Source organism: Vespula vulgaris, chromosome 1, assembly GCF_905475345.1.
Source record: "Vespula vulgaris chromosome 1, iyVesVulg1.1, whole genome shotgun sequence".
NCBI lineage: Eukaryota > Metazoa > Arthropoda > Insecta > Hymenoptera > Vespidae > Vespula > Vespula vulgaris.
The window spans coordinates 19,371,419-19,394,369 of NC_066586.1; the positions used below are offsets into that span (position 1 = coordinate 19,371,419).

Genomic DNA, 22,951 nt, shown 5'->3' on the forward strand with positions numbered 1-22,951 from the left:
CGATCGTGCCTCCGTTGCACTATCTCCAGTTAACTTTTAATCGTAAGTTTCTTAACTATAGTTTTGCATTTTCAATGAATCAAAATTGTGGCGATAGCTGGTGATTACTTACCTTTGTCATGTATCCGACTGTCAAATTTTGGTATCGCGTATTTGAACTGTGGTATTTATCATAACAGACGTTGGATGTAATTGTTAATTATAATATATAGAAATGGTGAATGTAGAGACTATACAACAAAATTATCCGCTGCATTGGCTGGTGTGGATTAACAACTATGTAGAACTTGCTAAGGAGTTGTCTACAAATGCGGTTTGTAAAGATATCGTATAATTTCGTTTAGAAGAGTATTTATAATTATTGTTATGATATATGTTAAATAATATATCAATATGTATTACGTAATACATAGATATTAGTATTACTACATGGATATTTAATATTAGTTTCAGATATGAATACTGCATTTTGCAAAAGTTTAATAAACGTAAAATTTCTATATTTAATCAAAAATCAGAATAATAGTACGATAAAAAAAATAATTATCTTTCTGTTTATATCATACATTTTTTACTTTGCTGTAGTATCTTCATTTCGTAATATATAATACATACTATTATGATCTATAATACAATCAATTAGACTATTATATATAATCCTATCTAATAAATTAATCGTGTATAAGTGGAAAATAAATATTGACTATAGATTATCTAGCGATTTTATACAATTTATATATAACATCTTATGTTAAAGAGATAATTAAATATAATATAAAAGTTTTAAGATTAGATAATTTATTTTTTTATTTAATGAATCATGTAGTGCTATATATTGACATATCAGATGAATATTTCATAGTTCAATAGCTTTTGATAATGTTACAAATTTTAATGAAGATTTCTTATATATTTCTCAAAAAGACTTCTGAATCCTTATATGGAAATCTTGTTCAGAAGCCTTATTTGTGTGGTGAAGTATTTTATTCATGATATTATACGTACTAAAAATATATATACATTAATCTAATAAATTAATTTTACTTCAACCTATTGAAATTCGCAAAGTAAATATTTCCTGTGATAGATGTAGTATATATATTTTTTTTATATTATAGCATGATATAGAAAAACATGATACTCGTGGAAGAACACCTTTAATGTTAGCAGTAACTTTAGCTCGTACTGACTGTGCTGTGGTTTTATTACATCATGAAGCTAATGTTAACACGGAGAATACTCAAGGATGGAGCGGTAAACAATTGTAGTTTTAATAATTTATAATACAATTAAATTGTGTATAAATATATATTGTTTTATGTATTTGATTCAGTGGTTCAAGAAGCAGTTGGAACTGGCAATCCAGAGTTATTACAAATGGTGCTTGCGCGTAGGGATTACCAAAGATATTGTAATCGTGTTGCAGGTATTCCTGAATTACTTCACAAACTTAAGCAGGTTAGTTTTTTTTATAAAAATGTATTAATCTTTTATTATACTGCTTTGAAATATTAACAATACAAAATGCTATTTATGCGTGTCTTTTCTTTTATATTATTTTATTTATATACTTATATTATTAAACTGAGAAATTAATTGTTCTACAATAAAATAACATATCATATTAGTCACGGTCAAAAGGTAAAAATAAATGTCATAGCATATAAGCAGTATGATGACATAATCATTTCTTGCCATATTTATTTTTATTATTATCACTTCCAGGCACCCGATTTTTATGTAGAAATGAAATGGGAGTTCACTAGTTGGGGTAATTATCTAGCAAAATTTATTCGTGCATTTTAAAATCAAAGTTCAAGGTATGCAGTTAAACTTAAAACAAGTTGTAAATTTGTTTTAATAGTTTTTTTATCTTTATCTCACTAGTTCCTCTTGCATCTCGAATGTGTCCCAGTGATACATACAAAGTTTACAAACAGGGTAGTAATGTAAGAATCGATACTACTCTATTAGGATTTGATCATACAAATTGGCAACGTGGAAATCGGAGTTATGTCTTCAAAGGGCAGAGTAAGTGACTTTATATATACATATATATATACATATATTTATTACTTACTTTATAAGTTTATAGAAAGTAACAATAACAACTTCTACTATATTATGAATTACTCAATTACTTTTTGACTTCTTTTTTTCTTTTATTCTTTATTTACTTTTTATTTGTTTATTATTTACTGTCTATATTCAATGCAAGCTGCAACAAATGCACCTTTGGTACTTAGGTGTGATCGCAGTTATGTATTCACCATGATGGGACAACAATCAGGTGACAGTTGTTTTGTTTACAATCTATGTGTTGTGTACAACATTTTGACAAATCTTGAAAATGTGTGGAATATACATTCTTGTTGATTTTGCATAGATGCTTCTGTTTAATTTTGGTACTTTAGTTTATTATTTTGTCCAAGTAGCTGTAGTCATATTGGAAAACATTATAATAAGTTTAGTACATTATAGCATAATGGAGTTATCATTGCTTTATTATTTATTTGCCACTAAAAGTAGTTATCAAACTTTATGAAAAAATAAGTATATAAATAAACAAATAATAAGTTATATTTGTATATATTGAATATACTGCTGATCTACCATATAAATTCACATTATTGAATAATTCGTAAAATAATTGTTTTGATCTTGTTTATTGTATTTATTTAATTATATTCATGAATGTAATTGTTGGATTATTTCCAGATGATGGTGCAACAATGATGGAGGTAGATCATGAAACAAAGAAGGTTTATGTGGAACATATGAAACTTCTTAGCGATGATAACATACAATTAATGGAACCTTCTGAAGAAGGCATTTTAGCACGTCTTACAAGTCCCATAGTTACTACTTATATAGATACTGATAAAATTAGTTTTGAACGGTAAATATTTATTGTTGTACGTCATTATAATATTAATTATATTTAGAATATAATGTAATAAATTATTTATTATATATATATATGTGTGTGTATATATACTGCTAGCAATAAAGCTGGTATATGGGGCTGGCGTTCAGATAAAACTGAAATAATAAATGGACATGAATGTAAAGTCTTTAGTGCAAGTAATGTAGAATTAATAACAAAAACACGATTGGAACATCTATCAGATGCTGATAAAGTAAGAGCAAGAGCGCCACGCACACCTCTTCAATCCTTTCTTGGTATCGCGGAGCAACAACATGAAAACAGTAACGCTACAACCAGTGTAATTATTTTTTTTCCTTTTCATTTCTAACAATACATATACCTATAAGATTCAATAATAACATTTCTATTGTTTATTTATATAGCAAGAATACAATAATGTTGGTAATCCTTGTAATATAACACCTGAAGAATATTTTGATCCAGATGTTGATTTAAATGGAAGAGATATTGGAAGACCAAAGGAAGTTAATACAAAAATACAAAAATTCAAGGTACATTTCAATTAATACCAAGATAGTAATGTAATCTGAAATAAAATAAATTCTTACATACATCTTATATCGATTCGATTGTAGGCAACTCTTTGGCTTAGTGAGGAATATCCACTGAGTTTGCAAGAACAAATTATGCCTATTGTAGACTTAATGGCAATATCCAGTTCACATTTTGCAAAATTGAAAGATTACATACAAATGCAACTACCATCTGGATTTCCTGTTAAAATTGGTGAATGTTTTTACCTATTTTCATGAAACAACATAGACGAATTATTATAAAATATTGCTTTGTATATTACAGAAATTCCTTTATTTCATATACTTAATGCAAGAATAACATTCGGAAATATATTTGGTTTGGATCAAGAAATACCACATGTAGGACATCTGCAAGAAACAAATCGTATGACGTGCTTGGTCGATGATACTTGTTTCGAGCCTCCTACGGGTTATATAAAACTCGGTAATTAGGTATTTCTGGCCAATTTACATTTTAAATACATATATAAACATATTGTACATAATCATTTATGAAATTAGGTGCTGAAGTTCGAACACAATTCAGTATCGAAGAAGAGGACGATTTATTACAATTTGCTATACAACAGAGTCTACTAGAAGCGGGAAGTGAACGAGACGAGGTAAGAAGTCTCTATGATTTTCTTTCTAATCTTTTTCTTATGTATAACTCATTACTTTGTAAAGGTTGATATATGGGAGGCATTGAGAGCGCAAAAACCATCTAGACCAACAACACCTAATATGTCAACAGAGGAAGAAAGACAACTTCAAAGGTATATACAAAAATTGACTTAAATTTTATCCTATTTCATTTATTCAAAGTTATACGTTCTGTAAGTATATTTATAAGGCTAATAATAGTGTACTCTAATTAATTATTATCAAAATCTAATCTGATATCGTTTTTTTACTAAATATAGAGCTATTCAAGCTAGTTTGGTACTATATCAAGAAACTACTGCTAGCTGTGCAGACGGACGTAATAATATAGATGAAGCAAGAGCTAAGGAGGACGATGATAGTGATTCATTAGAAAGTACAGCAGAACAATTACGTCTAGCATTAAAACTTTCAGAACAACAGCAAATAGAGGAAGAACAACGACGATTGTTAGAAGAAGAAACATTTCGACAAGTGTTAGAATTATCCCTCACGGACAAGTGAACTTTTACAATCAATATGATGGTGATTTAGAAATTAATTACCTGATACTTCCAAAATGAAAATTCTTTCTGTCTCACGGGCACGAGACTGTTGAATAGAAAGAAATATTTCCTATGATCCATAGATAAATTCCTTTGAAAAATGATAATGTTACTTACAATGAACGTTTGTTATTGAAATATACAATAATGAAGGTCAACCAGTGGAAACAATGTACTATTAATTAAGTAAATGAATAATTTAAATTATGTTATTTATTCCTTAGCTACATTTTATATGAAATGAAAGTGAATAGTATAACAAATATAGTAACAAAATCCAAAAACTATGAGGTCTTGACAATTACATCTTTAAAAAAAGTATGTGTGTATATATATATACATGTATATATATACAAACGCACGTTTCATACTCGATTAAATCGCAACTAGAAACAATCATACAGTCCTATTACTTGAAAGTATATAGTGTAAGTTACAATAACCGTCACTATTTAAAATAAAAGGTATGTAATTCTCAAGTCTTCAAAATCACTTGTTTTCACCTTTCTCCTAGTATAACTTAAAATATTCTATTATTATGATTCTAATTAATTTATCTTAATAATTACGATTATAATTATTAAATTACGACACGCTATTACTATGAGTAAGATAACACCAATAACTTAAAACAAAAAATATGAAAACAAAATTCAGTTCGATTTTAACATGTAAAAAATCATCCATTTTAGTAGTATAACAATAGCGGGGATTTTATTTGAATTTGTATAAGAAAAAAAATATCAATATCAAAACACAAAGGTGAAATTTGACAATGAGTTATAAGACATAAATACAAATATAAGAACAAATATCAAAATATGTTGTGATAAAAATATATTTATATAAATGATATAAAGAAAAAAAATAGAATTATTTTAATAATAGGTTTCATTTAATGTTGCAGATATATGTTGCTTCCAAATATTATGAATATTTATATAAATGATAGATACTAATGCATGATTTAGCTGTTTATCATTCAAATTCTGATTGTGCTCTGGAATAAGATTTTATTATTAAAACATTATGACTTGTATTTATTTAAATTAATTAAAGCGATACGTACCTTTTAAATATAACACCAAGTATATATTGGCTTTTTGCATAACGTTGTTCATTTTTATGCGCTCGTTGATGCCATTTTTTACGAACAGCATTCCAATGTACTCTGTGTTCTCTTAACAATACTTCTCGTGATTTGAGAGATTGTCCATCCTAAGAATATTAATTAAGTAGTAGTTAATAAACGTACATATTATCAATATATCTATATATATGCAATAGATAGTATACATTTTAAATATGTAACATTATTTCTACATGATTAAATTTTCCTAAAATTATTATCATTATAACAATTGCTTTTTATTTACTTACATAATCTAACTTTAATTCTTCGCTTTCAGGAATTATTGGAGATGGTATACGGTTTCTTGGCATTGCCTCTTCGCAAGGAAAAGGAGTTGGTAAATAATGAACATCTCGTACTTTTCCAGTTACATCTAATATATTACGATGATTAATTTCAATAAGTATTTCAGGACTAGGACTACGTATTCTAAATGGGAACAAGAAATTATATAAAATTTATTTTTATTATAATAGATATATATTTAGTCGTATACTCACTTTGGAATAAGAGTTGGATTTCTTGGTTGATTAGCCATCCAAGCTCTACAAATAGGATATAACGGTGTATCCTCTTGAAACTGAGCTAAATCTACACTGCGATCGAAAAGTTTCATCACATATGTATGGTGAAATGCTGTATCCATTTGTACTTGTCTACGCCGTCTTATTTTTCTTGGTTGATGAAAATGGAGAGATTTTGTCCTGTACATGCTGTCTCTATTACAAAACGAGTATTTTAAATTTAAGATCTTATATCTTTATAAGTAAAAAATAAATTTTACATTTTTCTCATGTGATGTCTATAATCTTGAGAACTTTCTTCGCTGGAATCTTCAGATGAATCAGAATCACTATGTTGCAATAATTCTCGTAAAGCTCCTTTCAATCTATCTCTTGCAATAAGAACATCACTGTCTCCTGTTATTTTACATATAATTAATAAATTTATCTCTTACACAAATATATATGTAAGAGACTGCAGTACTGCAGATATTTCAACACTTCTTAGGTATCGGCAAAAGCAAATATTACAGATTTTATATAAATAATACCTATAATTGAAAAATATAATATAATTACCTATCTCATCTTTTATTTCTACTTTAACACGACTTGGAGTAAGCGGTAGAGGTTGAATATTTCGTTTCTTTCCCATCTAAGTATAAAAAATATATTGCAACACAAACATCAATTAAATTTTTATTACATCCTTATTTCTTACCTTTTTTAAATGTATATAAGTAAAAAGCAACTGTGCTATATGCAGAATCTAATTGTTCAACAATGACAAATTTATCGCAATTATGTTAATACTGATAATTATCTCTTTGTATTAACAAGAAAAAAAGAAAAAGTACATTTTTGCTTTTTTATGATGCTTAATCTTAGCTGAATGATTTCAAATTTCTAATATAATTATACAAATTACAATAAATGATCTTTATTATTTACATTATTTCACAGGTATAAAGCTATGAGTACAAAATCTATGAAGAAATCAGAAAATTGAACACATGTCTCCATTAATTTTCATCACTTTTTTAATAGTTGTTTCATATTATTGATCCACCAATCAAACAGCACATATCACTGCGCCATCTAACTTTTCAGTATTGAAATAGAAACATTGTAAAATGAGCTTTAGGAGACTTCATTGACACACGTGCTCTTTAACAGGACGTACGTAACCTTTGTTGTCTTTTAAGTGTAATAATCTTTTTTATAAAACAATGGGGAAACAAAAACGTCAAAGACGAAAACCGCATAAAGAAAATCCCACAGGATTTGTATCGACTAATCATTTCGAAGAAATAGAAGATTTTACAAATGTCGACAAAGAAGAAGCATTGCAAAAAGTATACGAGGAAGTGAGTTTATATTTATAACTAATTATTATTAATTATATTTATAATTAATTGCTTGTATTTTTTTTAAATATTCTTTTTTTCCATTAAAATCATGTATAATAAAGAGTTCTATTTATAGATCATTAAGAAAATAATATAATCTTATATTGTAGGTACAATCTTCAATTTTAGAAGAAAAATTATCTGGTTTGCAAACATTAGAATCTATGTCTTGTAGTAAAAGTATGGCTGAACGAATAGCCATGGATGGTATTGCTAAAATTCTTGGCCCTTTACTTATTGATCATAGTATACCAGTAAGAGCTTCTGTTGCAAGTACTTTGAGACATATAGTTGAGAATGGTGGAGAAAAAGCTTGTACAAAATTTGTTAATGACGATATCATGACTCCTTTATCTACTTTGCTTAAAAGAGTAAGTATATCACAATATTTTTATTAATGTTTTTATATTAATAATATATTATTAGGATTACAGAGAATGGCAACCAAAGTTGGATTGTGCAATAAAAGGAAAAATATGCGACGAAAAAGAAACATTTATTCAAGCTATTACATTGCTTTGGTCTTTATGTGAAAATAATGAAGTAGCTATCAAGCATGTAAATGAATTAGATCTTATGTCAATTTTATTACCATATTTTGATATTGCCACGTATGGAACAGAAATAAGTATTGTGGTAGCACAGTGTATACTTGCTCTATCAGAGGATAATCCCATTGCATTTGAAGAACTTAAAGAATATGAACAAAATTTATTGAATTTGTTAAATTTAAAAGTTAACGATGACATACCATCTTGCGATATGGTATTATTAAAAACTTTAGTAAGTGGTATATTAATGAATATAAATAGTCATACTGAAAGTAACAAAATTCATATAGTTAGTCAAGTTATAAATGTTTTATCAGAAACACTGGTTATAGATAACATTAATTTATCATGTAATTTGTCTACAACTTTATCAGAGGAGAAAGAAAAATTTTCTAGAGATACTCAAAAGAAAATACGAGAATTCAGAAAGTTACTTGGAGCCCAACAACAAGCATTAGAGATTTTGACTAATTTATGTTCAGAAGATCAAGAAAATGAATTGTATTCTGAAATAGATGATTCTGAGCAAATAGAGGGTGAAGAACCTATGGATGATGATGAATCTACTAGCAATAATTTTTGTCAAATAATTTCATCATTACCAGTAGAACTGATAGAAGTTATCAGCAATTCCAATTTATTAAAAAAAATTTGGAATAAAACTACAGATATAAACAATGTGATTCGTGAATCTTTTTCACAAAGCATTGAAGGAAGAACACTTTTAAAACAGATTCATTTATTGAGATGTAGAGCATATTTATGTTTACATAATTTTATATCTATTTTAGATATTAGTATGTTAGGTGGTGTGGAAAATTTGTACAGGTGCATAAATTATTTTCTAATATTATATTATTGCTATTAAACGTTATTCTTTAATATATATGTTTTGTATATAGTACATGGTGTGAAATTGGAACAATTGTCTTTAAAGATGCAGATATGAATGATATTGAATTATTAGAATCAGCAACTGCTGCTTTGAGGGCTATTCTTCAAAAACTGACAGAAGTACAGGCAAATACATTTTCCAAATTGACTGTAGCTGATATACAACCAATGTTGAATGGAGAGAGACACTGTCCAAATGCAAATATTCGTGCTAATTTAATAAGGATTTTAGGAAATTTAGCTTTGATTATATTTAACAATGACAATTTACATAAACATGATTTAATGAAGGTAAAAATTTTAAATTATTATAACGTAAGTAATTCATGAAAAATAAGTATTCTACTGTATTTTTCTTTTTTTTTTTTTTAGCACATAAGTGTATTTTTATTAGTAACTTGTGCAACTGAACCTGTAGCATGGGTTATAGGAGAATGTTTGGATGCATTAATGGATATATTTTCTGAAGATGAGACAGACAAATTAGCAGGAGAGATTCAATTAACAGTTAAATTACGGGAACTGATACCAATTTTTAAAAATAAGGTAAGAATTGCATTACTATTTAAATAGAAATAATAATTTACACGAAACATTAGATTTATCGATTTTTTCAAATTGAATAGGTTCGAGAACAGAAAAAAACTTTAGGAGATAACGTAGCAGTGATATCTACGGTAAATACGAATATTATACGATTTATAAAATATAAAGAAAAACGTATAAAACATCTGAAATGAACGAAAAAGAAATTATATATTGTATATATATATATATTTAGAAAAAAATAAAATTTGTTTTTAGCAACTCTAAATAAGAAAAATAAGATTATTGATTACCCCTGATTTTATAATAGTTATCGCCAACAATGAGTATAAGCATAATTTTTAAACGATTTTGATGAACAAGGTTTTATTTTAAAGATGAAGGTTCAAGCGAGGACATTTCTTTTTTGACTTTTGGAAAAGCTTTTTTTTTTTTTTTAAATCGTGTCAAAAAATGGTGTTTTTTCGATAATAATTCATCTATTGATCATGGCCGTTGTCTTCATCTAATATCAACAGAAATAAACTTCTTCTCATACCGGCATACGCGTCCGTCTTCGCAGGCACGAGATTAAGTTCTACGAAGAATTACGTTTCGATCTTTGAAATATCCTGATACAGACACAACCGGTTGTGTCTCGAGATATTTGAAGCTAACGGTGTCGAACGATGGAGCTTTCCGTAAACGTGGTCTCATCCACTTCCTGTTTGCTAAGAAATCTGAAGTTCTCGAAGTGGAAAGGCATCTTAGAACGCAAATTTTATAGTAGAATCACCGTTAGCCTGTGGGTCTCCAGATGCAGCAACCTCCACGTGGTGAGACCTGGGTCGGAAGTACATGCATTACGTCGAAATCTTATGAGATGCAAGTACTACCGAGCGAATGGCTGCATATCTTAATATATTTACAAAACATATTTAATCCAATTCTGATTAAACATTAAAGTACTAACACTTTACACTACTAATAATACTCGCACAAATAAATAAATTAGATATAATTAATTCTATGGCATGGATATAAAGTATTTAAATTTGCGACTAAAATAAAAAATAATATACATAATAATTATATAATAATATAATTTTATTATTTATATTATATATTATTTTTATAAAAACCAGTTCGTTTTCAGAGTATCTATGAAGTAAAACTACTTGTTTCAATTCCATTATCTTTTCTTGTACTTTCTTCTATAAGAATAGTTCTCTTCATATTTTATTATTATTATTACTATAATGATAATAATAAGAATAATATAATAATAAGAATAATGACAAGAGAAAAAAAATATATATATATTTATGTTATATAAAATAATATTTTATACATAATTTTACACTAATTTTCGTATCAATTATATTTATTATTCTTTATGTATTAATATCGTGAAATAGATGCTTACCGTGCATCGTATCTATCACGGATTACTGCGACAGGCCCGCCACCGTTAAAGAAGAATATAAATATGAGAGAATGAAAATCATGAGTTCACAGCCTACTAGCACTATCTATTTTAACCCACACTAAGCCGATCGTTATGCTACGTACGAGAGGAGTGTAGCTTACAAAAGCTTATAGACTGATATGATAGCGTATGGCGAAGACAGGTTCTTCGCTTGCACTTGTAGTAGTTCATATTTTGTCCATATCTGCCGCTGAAGTCATAAACGCTTTTAGCGAAAGATGATGAATTGCCTTAAAGATTTTTTTTTAACACGCATACGCACACACATACATGTTATATTTATATAACTAAGGTTATATAGAAGTGAATTTTATTTTTTACAATTTATATGGCTTAATATCTGCTTTACTTTGGGTGAATGTTTTGATGGTAAAAAAAATTAATGAGGATGATACGAAAGAATTGAAATATTAATACGATGAAACAGCGAATATTGCATAGCGCGTTTTTCAATTTTATTTTTTATCAATAAATAATTAAAAAGAAAACATCAACAAAAAACTATACGTAAAATGTAATGGTACAACCAATAATGCTTATAATCACATGATAATCGTATGAAGATCACAATCAATATTATGGATCCAAAAAAAAGGAAATACTAGCTTCTAAATAGATAATACATAAATATGTAATTACATATTTAATAATATATGTGAGATTAATATAGATAATTATCACAATATACATTTTAAAGCACAAAGTAAAGGCACATAGACTATACGATTAGTTTTATCGCTCGACGTATTATGAATTTATCCATTTGTTCTTTCATTCATCGAGAGTTAAAGGTACACAGAAGTTATATCATTACCAAATTTTTATACAATTTATAAAACTAAACGTGTTCAAACAGATTTCCCTCTCTTATCAGAAGATTCAGAATTTCTGCTTCTTTCTCTTGGAGCAATGGGAACTTCGAAGCCATTATGACTCAAGGAGGCATGTCTTCTAGGTTTTGGTATAGGATTCACGTCATCCAAAATTTCTGGTCTTTGTCTGATGGGTTCGGAAATGTGTAATTCGATAACTTTCACTGGTTCTTTAGGTGCTTCGACGGGTACGGGAGAATCTGTTAATTTGATAACATGAATATTTTTTTGTTCTCTAGGTAATTCTTTAAACTCAATCTTAACACCGTCTTTATTTACTTCGTTATCAACCATGTTTTGAAAAAAGTGTCTGCGATTAGCTAGAATGGATAGTCGAGTGTTGTTCGAAGTACGATCAGCTGCAATATCGTCCAAGGTTTGATCCGTTGAATCTCTCGATGAATTTTTCGATTCTAAAGCTTGGATTTGTCTTTCAATTTTCTTTATCTCCTCTTGAACGGAAAAACTGTCGGATCGTGATAGTCTGTCAGCAGAGTCTTTTCTTCGAAGACATACATCCAATTCTTCTTTCGAATTTATTTCATTGACATCTTTTATTATTTCCACCTTATCCTCTTCCTTTCTGCAATATTCAATATCAATATCACTTTCCTTATTCGTTTGATTTTCATGACTGGCCGTCTCTTTGTCACTTGCCTCTTTGATTTTTTCCTCTTTTTGAACGATATCCGTCTCTTGTTTTTGTTCAACGAGCGATTCCTGATTGTTCTCCGATTCTACATTTTGTACAACCCTAATTTTTGCGTCCTCTTCGCTTTTCGTACTTTTCGCAATGGATTCTTCGACAACAGACTTTTCAATAACATTTTGTGTATTCGTTTCGTCTTTAGAAATTAACTGAACACTACTTTCTGTATTTTCATTCGAAGTTTCTACCAATTCTTGACTCCTTTTTGTCATTTCATCGATATTCTCCGTGACTCTACTGATATCGATCGGTTCGGTAATTTGTAATTCCACGTTCGTAGTATCCGGAGTTTGTTTGACATCGCTTTCCTATAAAAACAAAAAAGAGGAAATGATGAAAAATCATTGCGATGAATTTTTCGCGCGTCGATGTTTATTGTATATCTTAATTTTTTAAACTCCTTGTAGTAGGCAACAACTTTACGCTTATGCAACGTGTATTGTATATCGTAGGGGGTTTAACAAACTTTTTTCTGGCAGATGGCACTCGCAAGCGACATTATCGACGTACGAACTTCATACAGGCGGTATATTTAATAATCGATTAAAAAATGATGCAGCAGTTTGCATAATTCTTGTATCTACGTTTCAATTAGTTTCAGAGATGTTCAATCTTGAAATTATTTGCTATGTCGAGATTATAAAGATTTATTTGAAATCATGAGTAACTATACCAACACGTTGATTCAAGAACTAAAATTAAATTATAAACGAAAGTTAAAATAGTAACGTGACGACAATGATGCGACGAAAGTTTCATTTTAGCCGGGAAGTTCGTACAACATTCTTATTTTGATCACAATGTTTCGGTGAAACATTTTCGATTCTTCAATTTTACGAACCCACCTCTGGAGTTTCCAATTGTTCTGTGCGTCGTGGTGGCTGTGGTGCTCTACGTTTTTTTCGTCCGTAACCACTAGCGGTACTACCAATGGACACACAACTGTTTATAGATATATTTGATCTTCTTACGGAATCCTGTCCAAATCTTTTGAAAACATAATCTTCGGGAACGTTCTCGTTTTCGTCTCTCAATGTAACGTCGGCTGACCTGCTAGTCTCTTCTTCTAAATCCAAATTACTCATGTTTAGCCTCTGCGATGATCTGTTGCCAGATCTTCGGCTGAACAAAGAAAAAATACATTCCAATGATTGAATAGAATGAGTCATGTATTATCGTACGATATTGTGTTCGATATCTTACATTGGCGGTACCGGAGTTCTTTCGGAAGATTTTTCACGCAACGTAACCGTTCCATTTTCTTTCGATTCTTTATCTTCAAAATTCAATGGTGGTATCTTGTCTGTCGATCTTGGACTGACTTGGCCAAATCTATATAAAATAATTTTTCAAATAATTAATAAAAATAATGAAATAAATAAATAAATATATATATATATCAAAGAGAAAAGACATTATGTTGTTCGAAACGACTTCTTTCTCTTTTTCGAACCTTCTAGCTGGAGCTTTCGGAGTAAGATCACCCATAATGGACGTCGTTGTGTCCTGAGGACTCCCATCATATATTCTGGCAGGATCCCCATTCACGGTAAGACTAGAACTATATCTGGAACCACTGTCCAACGTGTATTTTCTTCTTCTCACCAGAGTTCCCAAGGCTTCGTCAAATTCCTGCTGATCTTTCGAAATTCGTGGCGGTGCAATTGGCCTATCAAAAGGCTCTCTTTTGTACGTCGACGAAACTATAAATTAAAAATTTATATAATGCAGAGAACGATAACTCTCGATTTGAATAATTTATTATACTGTTATTTGACGAATTATATATCTGTATGAGTATACTTATATACGAATGTACCCGTTATAATCGTCGATCTTTTCTCAGGTTGATCCGATTCCTTTCGTTTACCAAAGAGTCCGTTCCTGCGAAGTAAAAATAAATTAGAAAGATTATTAGGAACATTGTGGGATCTTTAAAGTAACAATAGATAGGGTTTTTAATAGGCAACTTAGTAAACAACAACTAGACAATGCACTAGGAAAAAAATACGTTCAATGAATTATCGTTAAGCGTCGTATCTAAAAATAAAGTCGTGACATAAGTTCGAACTTCGATTCGATTCGTCATTTTTCCTTCGAATGAGATTTGGATCGTTCATTTCTTGTATATTTGCGCGATGATAATTATGTCTGATAACCGCGAGAAAATAAAATATTCTTATCTATTGAAAGGCGAATTCCACTTTGGAAATATTGTTGGTTATAATCGATAGAAAATGAACTGTTTGTACGATTGCAACAAGAAGGAAATCTCGTTGAAAATAATTTAACTAAATATTAAAAAAAATTAATGCTCTCTCTCTCTCTCTCTCTCTCTCTCTCTCTCTCTCTCTCTCTCTCTCTCTGATATGTAAAACGTAGTCAACTGTATTCCATATTGTTTATGAATTCGGTAAGGAAAAAGAAAAGGTTAAGCGAGTAATCGCTTCCTCATATATATATATTACGAACGAAGAATGACGTCATGAAGAATAACATAATCTTACTTTATCCACTGACGCCAATGCAAACTAGTATATTCCAATGTATCGAAGACATAAACGAATCTAAAACGATGCGAAGAAAGGTAAGTCGCTTATTTTACCAATGGAACTTGCATTTCTTCGTTGGTTGTTTCAAAGAAATAACGCGTTGGAAATAGCAAAATCATGGGCGCTAAAATTACAACGATTACGATCATCCTCATTCCCTGTAATAACGCTTCCTCTACCGTTCTAATCGTATATCATAATGATATACGCAATGAGTATTCAATTGTCAAATTGTTCTATTTGCCTTTTAAAATGTCATAGAAAATTTCAAAAAACATTCGATTGTAATTTAGACAACGTATCTTCGTTTTGTGGAAGGTCGCTATGTAAATGAAATAGGAAGAGTTAAGTAGGTGAGTTATTTAAAAAACTTAACAGCACTGCCGCATAATTACAACTCGTATCGCATTTCTAAACGTTTATTCAAACGCAACTAAATAGAATGAAATACCTGACAGCGGAATATTTTATATTTTGAAGTATTTACTTTTTATTATCCTCGATTAAACGGTAATCATTGTAACAATCGTCATTTTTTTGAAAGATTATGAATGGATAAAGAAAATTAACTTTTACGTCAAATGTTCGATATAAATCTTATTTCGAACAAAAGATAACGTCTAATTCTCTTTTACAGACTTTTATGGATCAAACAATAAGATAAATTTCTTCTACCAAATTAGAATCGACAGCTTCGCGAGACATAGTCCAATCTGACGTTTACAGTTCGCTATGTAACTTCGGTTATTTGTGTCGTTTGGGATGCGGCCAAATGCAGGTATTGCTATTTAATTCACGTGTCTCTATCGCACCATTACGCAGGTTCAAGTTCAACAAACTGATAACAATCTTCCTTATTTTCTTAAATTTATTCGTATTTAACTTGAATCGTGTTAACACATTCATATCTCATGATATATCCGTATCCCGAGATGAGTGTAATATATACTAATTTTATAAACGCAACGATATCATTGAATTAATTATCGTTACATCCAAGGTTCTTATTAATATGCTTGCAAAGGAAAAAGTGTCTATGTGGAATACAAATTTCATTCTTGGCGGTAAAAATCGGTGAACGTATTTTACGTGACCCGTACGATTTTAGTTTCACAGTTGACTATTAAAGCAGTACTTGGAAAATCTTCGATGAAGATTTTAAGTATCGTGTTATCGCTGATAAGAAAAATATATACTATGAATGTATTTCTATACCTACCATGTTGACTTGATGGAAAAACTGTTGGATCTCTTTTTCCTGCTTCTTCCGAAGGTCCAAAATTTATGTTTTATCTCTTTGGGGCAACCCGAGGTCTTGCTATTTTCACGCTGCAAACGTGGATACGAGGAAGGAGGGCTTGTAGTGTCGTCATTGAAAGGATTTAGATGCTCCGGATAATCGTAAATGGAAACGCTTGGACGTCTCGACATGATTTATACTTCTACTGTTCCCCTGACTTTTCAATTGAATTTCTTCGCCTTTACCATTAAAATGATAGGACGTAGATTCGAGGACTGTCCTGAGGATTCATCGAGTTCTCTTTATCATTCCCACGTCATTTACTTATCGTTCTGTAAAATAAAAGAAATTTTATTATGGACGTCGCGTTTCATCGAGCGAATCATTTTTATTCGGAAGATCTTTAGATCTTCACTCCAGAGAAATCACGACTCCTTCTCTGCGATTATTCTACTAAGATCCGATTATTGTTATTACAGGTTTGACACAGAGAAAGCAATTTAATTGCGAGTTCTTCCGCGGAATCCATCTTGCATCATGAATAAAGTCCAACGTTTATTTTTAACCCATTACGCGAACTTAACGGTATGGAACCTGACGTCCGCTTGAAGTAGTCCTCCTACAGAATATTCTTTCTTTTTTCTTTCCTTTTTTTCCCTTGTTATTCTTTTTATCTATAAGGTACGATGTCACAAACTTTTTCTATTTACGATGCTTCGCCAATCGATATAAAAAGTCCTAGCAAAATTATTGTTTCTCTAACTAGCACCAGCAATGCTTCTCTGTTATCTTTACCCTGGATTCTTATTGATAAAGAATGAAAAAGAATGTTTTGCGAGCTCTATATTGATAATATGAAGTAGAGAAAAGGGAAAAGTTAAAGAAAAAAAGTGAAATAAAAAAGTTCGCGCTTGTAAATAAAATGCATTATATAATGAATTATTTTCTCGTTATTATCCCTATGATAAAAAATTATTCGATTAATTATTAGATCGACCGATATCGGCTAATATTTCTTGACTTACATTCGGTTTGATATTGAATCTACCGAAAGAAACGAAATAAGGTCAACGTTTACTGCGAATTAATATCGATCAAACGAAGATTGAATTTTCTACGTAATTCTCATACATTGTATACAATTTACATAGAGAGAATAAAGAGAATAGAATGGCTAAAGTACAATTGGTGGTTCAAATCGAACGACCTGCATTGACCAATTGAGAACGATTGACCACCGATATTTATGCATTAGAATCAACTTTATAGGGAGTTAATATGCTAAACATCCTATTGAAATATCCGGAATAGTAGTATAACGTTAATTCGATCAACAATTAACGTTCCTAAGATTAAAACACTTAATGAAATCAGAGCGAAAAAGAAAGTGCTTATATATGAGTATTTAACATTCTTAAAGACATGAATATTATTTACCTACTTGGAATCGTGCCGGAGGAAGAATATAAAATAAATTATATCCGATAGGATGTATTGCATCGTTTAGTTTTCATTTCAGAGATGTATACGTTCGAGATAATTTTACAAATGACATTAGAATAAAATAATATGTACAATTATAATAACACTTGTTTGCTTCGATACAGGTGCGTATAGTAAAAAATTCTTAAACTATCGACCGTAGAAGGAGGACACACGTATATAGGTATGTATTATGTGAATCGATGCTTGTGAAGACGAACTAACAAACGCAATTAGTTCAATTAGTTCAACGCGTTCGCAGTTCGTTTCTGATCTCGTGTTCTCTCTGTAGACTCGATGATAGACAATCGCTTAAAACACGTAACAACGTTCGATGGTATTGAATTTTTCTAAAGGACTTTCCTTTTTTCCTCTTTTGTATTCTTTTTTTTCTTTCTTTTTTTTTATTTTTTATCTTTTTATTTTTCTCTTTTCCATCCCCGTTATGTTAGTTGCACATTCGTTCATCTCAGGTTAACAGCAAGAAGAAAGCATAACCGTTCCTCTGTTTCTCTAGAACGACTAACTGAAAGACCACGTTATCTATGATTTCAAGATAAGCCTTTATCCCTCGCGAAAATTATACCATGTTATCTATCGAGTGCGTTATAAGTTCGATGCTTGCAGCGTGCTTTCGCGAACCTCTTTTTCTCCGTTTTCCTTTTTTTTTTTTTCTATTAAAAAAGGCCAATATTCTACACGCACATCTTCGCATCTGGTTTGCACATTCGCCAATTAGTTATGTTGTTTCTTCATGGAAGTAATGAGCGACATATGGCTCGAGATAAAGCGCTGAACTTCGACCAGACTCCGAAGATCATTAGCACTCTAATTGCAAGAAGATAATCGACTGGGATAAAATTATTCGTTAAGTAAACGACGATCGAAATCGCCACGATGAAGCTACCAATCTAACGGGAATATTTGTGGTCGCGCAAAGCGTATGAGTGTATGAATACATATTACATGTTCGTACAATGAACAGAGAACGTGCATCACTTCTAATGTGCGAAATGACGAGTACCTATATGCAACGTATTTGAATATAACAGAAAAGGACCGTAGACATAAGTGTAACTACTATGTAAGAACAACCTATGTAAGAAAAATGATTAGAGTAGACTTCGTAAAAAAAAAGAGAAAAAAAAACGTGTGGTGTTAGCACTATTGTTAGCGTTTTTTCTTTCTTTTTTTTTTTTTTTTGTTTGAAACGTAACGTTAGGTCAGCTGTAACGTTTACACAGAAGGTTTCTCTTTGACATCACAAAAACTTGATCTTCTTTTTTTACAGAATAGATCGAAAACTTTCAATCTTCTTCAAAAGCACGAAGAAGTTCATAATGCAGTCTTATCGAAAAAGAACCGATCGATTCTCTTCGCGCCATCGCGTCTCGGATTAAGTGGTATGCGAAACTCGCTCCTATATAAACGTGAAATGCCTTTCGTCAACAATGAGATTAGATTAAATCCTCTTTGCGCAATTAACTTTTATTCGTAGGATCTTCATCGTATCGAGTTTGTTAGAAATAGTTGAATTGGTTTACTCGAGGAACATATATAATACAACATATGTTCACGTCGCGTGCGTGTATATGTCGAGTGGAAGAAAAGAAAAAAAAAAAGAAAGAAAAGAAAAATGTAGTGACAAAGACTAATTTGTAATTAACGAGGCAAGAAGGATCCAGTCTCTAAGATGCACATAGAAACACTGAGAAACTTTCTGGCATATATCCAGCGAAACCACGTTGCTCCGTTTTTTGTGAATATTTTGGGATCTCGAACGATTTACGAAATTATACGGGTTATTCGAATCCTCCTCGGATTATTATCTATATTTCATATATCGCACAGCGTGAAACTTTACGTGTACGAACATATAGAACATTGACACGAGTCTTTTAATCTTTGCAATATCAAAAAAAGTACATATCTCTGTCTTCGATGATTTATGACTATTGAAAATGATATCTAATTTTATCATATTATAAAAGAAATGAAATAAAAACAATTCGGTAATCCTCTATTTGTCTGGTTATATCGATTGGCCCAATAACGTTCTACAATTTTCGCGTATCTTCGTGAAATCACGATCTCACAATTCGTAGACACGCCATGCGAGAGAGCCGAAGTCTTTAACAGTGAAAATATTTCACGGGAGCTTTCGTGACACGATCCTAAGTAAGTCACGTAGATACGTCAGGGGTTCTCAAATTAGAAATTCGAAGGTCAATAGAAATGTGGAGAAAAGTCGTTCATATCGAAGCAATCTTTTTTTTCTTTTTTTTTTTTTTTATCGAGAACTCCTACCGTGATAAGAGACTAAGCTCTAGGCCGAAAAGCTCGTCATCGTGTCTAAATTTATCTGGCGACCTTTCGAGGTATCATTCATCGTTGTCTTTCTCTTTTGAATGCCTATGATCGTACATCATCTCTGTGAAATTCGCGTCGTTAAATTCGACGTCTGTGTACGTGAAATTGTTCGAGTCTTGTTGTAGGATTCAAAACAGTTTCCAATAAATTATCTTGGTGTACCACGATCGTGGTAAAGAATATATAGATATACATATATATATATTTTATATATATATTTTTTTTTTCATTACGATATATACATACATATACATACACGCACATGTATATCTTGCGAGTGAGAAACTCTGTTACGTATAAAAATAGAATCCTAATATACAGTTCCCTTTGCTGGAGGTCGAGCGATCGAAAACGAATTCGGAAATAATTTTATCGCAAATGAATTCTATCGAACCGGTCGTGTTCTTAACGACTTTTTACAATATTCATAAGTCGAACGACCTAAAAAGTTTTTTTTTTCTTTTTTTTATAGTTCTCGACGATCGCCAAGTAAGCAACGTGATGCATACACGCTTCTTTCCTTACATAAATTTGTACTCGATGGAAGATAACAAGTACTTGAAAACAAATCATTTCTCATGACAGATTTAACGTTTATAGAAATCTTATCGAATATTACGCATCGCTTACGAAGCTTTTGCAGTGGCGTCTATTTGCTAATATAAATGATAATGTTTAGAAAAATCTTTAAGTTTTCAAACTCATCTGTTAGTCTTCGTAAATTTTATATATTAATATTATATGCAGACATATTACGTTCTAATAAAGGTTTAACAGAACTGCATATCTTAATGATATCAGAATCACTCTCTTTTCTCTTTCACTTGGAACGACAACAGTATATGATAGGGAGAAAGAGTAAAAGGCTGGGTCCTTGAATGAAACGAAGGACGTTTCTCATTAGCTCGAAAAAGAACTATATGAAATGACGCTTTTCTTCTTTAATCGATTCATCTAATAAAACGTCATGGAAGATCCTATTTTTTTGCATGAGATTAATTTCATTGTTGACTAATGTTGTTTAATAAACGTAACGTCTAGTAAACGTGAATTCATTCGTTTATTTTACATGCATTATCTTTTTCCTTCTTTTCGTTGCGTTGCTTTTGCGACGCTGATTATTAAATCATCATACACAACACGTGCGTCCAACGAAATAGCATACCAACGGCAAAAGTTTCATAGGATCGATTTAACGGATAGAATATCTATTTCTATGTCTTTACACTAGTATAACATATATCGTTTAATAAAGTTATGCGGTTCATCTATTCCACATGTTCCAAAAACATGTTAGTCATAATGAACTAACAAGTACTCGAGTTAACCCAGAAACAAACTAGCAATTATCTTGATGATTACTATACGTTAAACTATCGAAATTAAAATTCTGTTTAAAGTTATCACGTGTAAATATATAATATCAAACGATAAAGTTAACGAAGGAAAAATAGAAAAGTTGTGAAAGCTTCGAATTCTTAGTTTCTCATCGGTGTTATCGACCACACGGCGCACGTTTCAAATAATCACGAAATAGCAGTTTCGAAAATCGACACGATAATATCGTAAATATTATATCTCCTTTTATTGCTTAAAGGAATAAGGAAAAACTTACGTAAGTGAGAGTATAAGTGTTACTTGGAATCGACACTAGAGAAAACAAAATAGGTAAAACTCGTCGATTTGGGAACACCACAAAATTTCAAAACACTTGTCCAGGAATGAATGACCTTGTTACGGTTTTAAAATGAAAAAAAAAAAAGGAAATTCACGGTAAGAAAAGACTGCGTTCGAATATGAAACGTAAGATTATAAAGAAGAAATGCAAAAGACGCGATCGCGACGAAGCATAACGCGCGACTACCGCACAACTCGAGAGTGCTCGAGTTCGTGAATGTTCGGTTCGAGTTCGGGCGTAGTCGACTAGCAGCGAAAGCTCGCGACTATAATGTCACTTGTTATTGGAGGAGCTCACGATCGGACGGCAAGTTTGAAATTTCAAACTGCTTCGTCGGCTGCTACGCGATATTAAATAATTTACATTGTTCGCCATTGTGTCGATTACATCAAGTAAATAATAAAGAAAAACGTATATCCGATTATCGTAAAAGTTTTTCGAATAAATATACGCGCTCGATATCAATGAAAATATTTGTAAAATTTGTTGTAAAATTGTTGAGCAACGTATTAAACGAAGTTGATAAAATGTTGCCATATTATTAAAATAATTATATAGTATTAGAAATATTAGTTCGTGCTGACTAATGATAACAGAATGCACGTGCGAGAGGCGCAGCGTACAAGAGTTTGTCAGACGTGTAGGCGTTATGGATACTGTCATAGAAAGTTGCGTGAAAAAAATACCCGACACGTGGGCAAAGCATTGCGTTATGCTTCGATTTACGATAGACGAAGTGTTACGATATGTTTTTCTTTTGCTGCACGTATCGAGACAGACTGAAAACAGTAAATTACAAATACTTTGCAGTTGGACAACTTTGATCTTACATGTATCAGGCATTTTTTTTTAGTAACGTTTTATCTTGAATT

General features: G+C 30.8%; 4 protein-coding genes across 6 annotated transcripts; 2 read left to right on the forward strand and 2 right to left on the reverse strand.

Annotated features, from left to right (window-relative positions):
* Positions 1-25: 25 nt before the first annotated feature.
* On the forward strand, positions 26-4,877 carry LOC127065904 (ankyrin repeat domain-containing protein 13D). 2 transcript variants are annotated; one of them, XM_050998917.1, is made up of 14 exons: positions 26-313; positions 1,119-1,254; positions 1,334-1,458; positions 1,726-1,771; positions 1,888-2,031; positions 2,219-2,290; positions 2,719-2,899; positions 3,005-3,227; positions 3,313-3,441; positions 3,526-3,676; positions 3,749-3,910; positions 3,988-4,088; positions 4,153-4,241; positions 4,389-4,877. In XM_050998917.1, the coding sequence occupies exons 1-14, from the start codon at positions 215-217 to the stop codon at positions 4,630-4,632; spliced, it is 1,902 nt and encodes a 633-aa protein (XP_050854874.1). In that variant the 5' UTR covers positions 26-214; the 3' UTR covers positions 4,633-4,877. The 2 variants fall into 2 exon arrangements, with proteins under 2 accessions (XP_050854874.1, XP_050854883.1); XM_050998926.1 differs by lacking the exon at positions 2,219-2,290 and having other exon boundaries at positions 31-313.
* On the reverse strand, positions 4,869-7,339 carry LOC127065946 (protein lin-37 homolog). The gene is made up of 7 exons (XM_050999029.1): positions 7,030-7,339; positions 6,888-6,963; positions 6,590-6,725; positions 6,306-6,524; positions 6,054-6,234; positions 5,743-5,891; positions 4,869-5,673 (listed from the first exon to the last, which is right to left on the reverse strand). The coding sequence occupies exons 2-7, from the start codon at positions 6,961-6,963 to the stop codon at positions 5,652-5,654; spliced, it is 783 nt and encodes a 260-aa protein (XP_050854986.1). The 5' UTR covers positions 7,030-7,339; the 3' UTR covers positions 4,869-5,651.
* Positions 7,340-7,445: 106 nt separating this feature from the next.
* Positions 7,446-10,358, forward strand: LOC127065897 (HEAT repeat-containing protein 3). The gene is made up of 6 exons (XM_050998905.1): positions 7,446-7,675; positions 7,828-8,088; positions 8,144-9,096; positions 9,171-9,453; positions 9,535-9,708; positions 9,789-10,358. Exons 1-6 carry the CDS (start codon positions 7,538-7,540, stop codon positions 9,900-9,902), a joined length of 1,923 nt encoding a protein of 640 aa, XP_050854862.1. The 5' UTR covers positions 7,446-7,537; the 3' UTR covers positions 9,903-10,358.
* Positions 10,359-11,789: 1,431 nt separating this feature from the next.
* LOC127065886 (uncharacterized) lies at positions 11,790-22,269 on the reverse strand. Of its 2 annotated transcripts, XM_050998891.1 has the most exons (8): positions 22,017-22,269; positions 16,529-16,881; positions 14,577-14,641; positions 14,211-14,460; positions 13,961-14,089; positions 13,603-13,879; positions 12,328-13,065; positions 12,069-12,248 (listed from the first exon to the last, which is right to left on the reverse strand). In XM_050998891.1, exons 2-8 carry the CDS (start codon positions 16,738-16,740, stop codon positions 12,210-12,212), a joined length of 1,710 nt encoding a protein of 569 aa, XP_050854848.1. In that variant the 5' UTR covers positions 16,741-16,881; positions 22,017-22,269; the 3' UTR covers positions 12,069-12,209. The 2 variants fall into 2 exon arrangements, with proteins under 2 accessions (XP_050854840.1, XP_050854848.1); XM_050998883.1 differs by having other exon boundaries at positions 11,790-13,065.
* Positions 22,270-22,951: the final 682 nt, after the last annotated feature.

Excerpts from the sequence above, each read along its gene's own strand:
- LOC127065897 (XM_050998905.1), top strand. The coding sequence starts at position 7,538 with ATGGGGAAACAAAAACGTCAAAGACGAAAACCGCATAAAGAAAATCCC. Across the intron at positions 7,676-7,827 it reads TGCAAAAAGTATACGAGGAA|GTACAATCTTCAATTTTAGA; the intron begins GTGAGTTTATAT and ends CTTATATTGTAG. Across the intron at positions 9,709-9,788 it reads TACCAATTTTTAAAAATAAG|GTTCGAGAACAGAAAAAAAC; the intron begins GTAAGAATTGCA and ends CAAATTGAATAG.
- LOC127065886 (XM_050998883.1), bottom strand. The coding sequence starts at position 16,740 with ATGTCGAGACGTCCAAGCGTTTCCATTTACGATTATCCGGAGCATCTA. Across the intron at positions 14,642-16,528 it reads TTTTCCATCAAGTCAACATG|GAACGGACTCTTTGGTAAAC; the intron begins GTAGGTATAGAA and ends TTTACTTCGCAG. Across the intron at positions 13,880-13,960 it reads AGAACTCCGGTACCGCCAAT|CCGAAGATCTGGCAACAGAT; the intron begins GTAAGATATCGA and ends TTCTTTGTTCAG.
- LOC127065946 (XM_050999029.1), bottom strand. The coding sequence starts at position 6,963 with ATGGGAAAGAAACGAAATATTCAACCTCTACCGCTTACTCCAAGTCGT. Across the intron at positions 6,726-6,887 it reads AGAAATAAAAGATGAGATAG|GAGACAGTGATGTTCTTATT; the intron begins GTAATTATATTA and ends GTAAAATAACAG. Across the intron at positions 6,235-6,305 it reads AATCCAACTCTTATTCCAAA|AATACGTAGTCCTAGTCCTG; the intron begins GTGAGTATACGA and ends GTTCCCATTTAG.
- LOC127065904 (XM_050998917.1), top strand. The coding sequence starts at position 215 with ATGGTGAATGTAGAGACTATACAACAAAATTATCCGCTGCATTGGCTG. Across the intron at positions 3,442-3,525 it reads CAAAAATACAAAAATTCAAG|GCAACTCTTTGGCTTAGTGA; the intron begins GTACATTTCAAT and ends ATTCGATTGTAG. Across the intron at positions 3,677-3,748 it reads TGGATTTCCTGTTAAAATTG|AAATTCCTTTATTTCATATA; the intron begins GTGAATGTTTTT and ends TGTATATTACAG.